Source organism: Apaloderma vittatum, unplaced genomic scaffold (assembly GCF_000703405.1).
Source record: "Apaloderma vittatum isolate BGI_N311 unplaced genomic scaffold, ASM70340v1 scaffold24746, whole genome shotgun sequence".
Lineage (NCBI taxonomy): Eukaryota > Metazoa > Chordata > Aves > Trogoniformes > Trogonidae > Apaloderma > Apaloderma vittatum.
The window spans coordinates 3,735-4,150 of record NW_009723706.1 but is presented as its reverse complement, the minus strand read 5'-3'; the positions used below and the strand labels follow the sequence as shown (position 1 = coordinate 4,150).

The window sequence follows — 416 nt, the reverse complement described above, 5'->3', positions numbered from 1 at the left end:
AACAGTCATCTCTTCAGCACTAGCTGGGGATGTGTGCTGCGGGCGGGCTGACAGCTGCAGCACCAGCCTTGCCAGCACCTCTGCTCCCTGCGGGGACCGAGATACGGAGTGGGGAGCTGCATGTGCAGGTTTCCCTGGGCAAGTGCCTGCTGCCCATGCCGGGGCTGGGGGACCCTACCGGGACCGGTCTCGCAGGTCAGCGGGAATTGCTGGATCTCTGGGGCAGAGGTGTTGCTGTAATAATCCGTCTCATGGACCCACCAGTATGGTCTCTCACCAAAGAGGATCCTGAAAAGAAAGAAGAGGGTCTGTAGGTATCTTGGGCACCAGAGAAGGTGGGCACAGCTGTGGTTTCAGCTCTGGCCCAGGAGCTAGAAGAGGCAAAGGACCCATGAGCGGTCCAGGGCATCCTGTCA

The 416-nt window shown here is 59.9% G+C and overlaps 1 protein-coding gene across 1 annotated transcript in view; it reads right to left on the bottom strand.

The window, feature by feature from the left end:
• The window catches only part of G6PC (glucose-6-phosphatase, catalytic subunit), a 2,821-nt gene that overhangs the window by 1,921 nt on the left and 484 nt on the right, over window positions 1–416 (bottom strand). Inside the window, exon 2 of the mRNA XM_009872230.1 lies at window positions 179–288. Within this exon, the coding sequence (XP_009870532.1) occupies window positions 179–288 (110 nt within the window). The remainder of the gene's footprint in view (window positions 1–178; window positions 289–416) is intronic.